The sequence below is a fragment of the Aureococcus anophagefferens genome, assembly GCF_000186865.1.
Source record: "Aureococcus anophagefferens unplaced genomic scaffold AURANscaffold_1273, whole genome shotgun sequence".
In the NCBI taxonomy this organism is placed as follows: domain Eukaryota; class Pelagophyceae; order Pelagomonadales; family Pelagomonadaceae; genus Aureococcus; species Aureococcus anophagefferens.
This window is the reverse complement of record NW_008706336.1, coordinates 1-1,728: the sequence shown is the minus strand read 5'-3', so window position 1 is coordinate 1,728 and position 1,728 is coordinate 1. Positions and strand designations below refer to the sequence as shown.

General features: G+C 68.1%; 2 protein-coding genes across 2 annotated transcripts; one reads left to right on the top strand and one right to left on the bottom strand.

The window, feature by feature from the left end:
• Window positions 1-18: 18 nt before the first annotated feature.
• AURANDRAFT_69277 (hypothetical protein) lies at window positions 19-417 on the bottom strand (the record flags this gene model as incomplete). The annotated part of the gene is made up of 1 exon (XM_009045037.1): window positions 19-417. A coding segment is annotated over one exon (399 nt), but the record flags the coding sequence as incomplete, so codon positions are not given.
• A 565-nt stretch (window positions 418-982) lies between these two features.
• On the top strand, window positions 983-1,716 carry AURANDRAFT_69276 (hypothetical protein; the record flags this gene model as incomplete). Its single annotated transcript, XM_009045038.1, has 2 exons — window positions 983-1,466; window positions 1,640-1,716. Coding segments are annotated over 2 exons (561 nt in total), but the record flags the coding sequence as incomplete, so codon positions are not given.
• Between the last annotated feature and the right edge of the window lie 12 nt (window positions 1,717-1,728).

Here is a 1,728-nt window from a genome sequence, read left to right as displayed (position 1 = left end):
CGCGTCGTCGGCCGAAACGGCGTCGGGCACGGCGAAGTGGGACGCGATCCACGTCACACTTCCCTCGGACGCGTCGATGCCGAGCTCGCCGAGCAGGTCGTCGAAGTGCGGCCGCGGCACGACCTTGGCCGGCGCGTCCGGCGCCGCGCAGGCGACGCCCCGCGCGAGGAACAGGGAGAGGAGGTCGCCCTTGGTCTCGACGCCGAGGCCCTCGGCGCCCTTCATGATGGCGTCCCGGAAGCGGTAGACCTTCTCGATGTCCGCCTCCTGGTCCTCGGCCTCGTCCTGGGCCGCGTCGGGGCTGCCGCCGGCCGCCGGCGGCGCCGGCGGCGCCGGCGGCGCGTCGGGCCCCGCGAGGGCCTCGTCCTTCCCGCCCGGCGGCGCCGGCGGCAGGATCGCGTCGCTCCCCGACGCCATGTCCCCTCTCGTGTCGCGCGCGGGGCAGCGAGAGACGCCCGGTTTTGAAAGCGGTGCGCAACTGGGGAGCCCTTCTCGCGAGCGTGAGCTGCTCGAGAGATTTTGTAGGCACCTTGAACTTGCCGATGGTGCCCTTCAGGAACGGCGCTGCAGTTCTGCGGGCTGCCCACGACAAGGGCAGGCGAAAAAAGCAGCCAGCCGCCCGGGGTCGACCCAGCCAGCCAGCCAGGGACGTCCGGTCCACGAAACGACCCCTCGCTACAACCTCTACAACGCGCGCCTACGGCGCGCCGCGCCGTCCTGGGGCGGCTGCGGCGACCGGCTGGCCGCCGGCCACGCGCGTCGGCGCTCGCGCTTCCGTCACCCCCGGCGGCCACTCCGGGCGCCTAACTAGATTTTGACATGATTCCCGAGCGAAAATCGCAAGATTTGGACATGCAACGTCTACATTGAAGAAATGGGTGGCTGCCAGCGACCGAGCCAGCCAGCCAGCCAACATTTACCTTGCGGTCTGCCAAACCGTCCCCGGGTTGAGGGTTGTTATCTTAGACTGCCCTAGCCCACGATGCCGCCGCCGCGCTATGGCAAGGCGTCGAAGGCGAGCAAGAAGGAGGAGAAGAAGCCCTCGGGCCCGTCGCAGGCCGAGCTCCTGGCCAAGGCGCGGGAGGCGCAGATCGCCGAGCGGGACCGCGTGCGCAAGGAGCGCGAGGCCGCGGCGCAGCAGCGCCGCGAGGCGGGCAAGAACAAGAAGCCCGGCGCGGGCAGCCGCCAGAGTATCCGCGACCTGAAGAAGGAGCACGCGGCGAAGAAGGAGGCCGAGGCCGCGGCCCTGGGGACCGACGGGAGGAGCTGGAAGGCCATGACGAAGTCGAAGGCGCGCCTCGCGGCCGAGGAGGCGTACATGGCCAAGCTCATGGACGACGACGAGAGCGAGCGCGAGAAGTACACGAGCTTCTGCGCCCACATCGCGGCGACGGAGATGGAGGTCTGGGTCGAGGAGGTCTTCGCCGGCGTCGACCTGTGCCGAAATCAACCAGTGGCATGGCCCTGTCCAGCCAAACTTCAAACCTCTCCAGCTCGGTCAAATCGAAGTCGTTTCGGCTACTTTGTGGACGAATCGATCGCTCTCGTCGAGTTCTCGAAGCACGGCAGAAAGCCTCGCGTCGAAACTGTCGAATAAGCTCACATTGAAGTCGTGTTGAATATTTCGTTTCCCGCCCAGGCGTCGACACGGACGCGGACGGCGAGATCACGCTCTACGACTTCGAACTATTGGAGGGCCGCGAGGGCTCGAGCTCCGTGCGGCGCCTC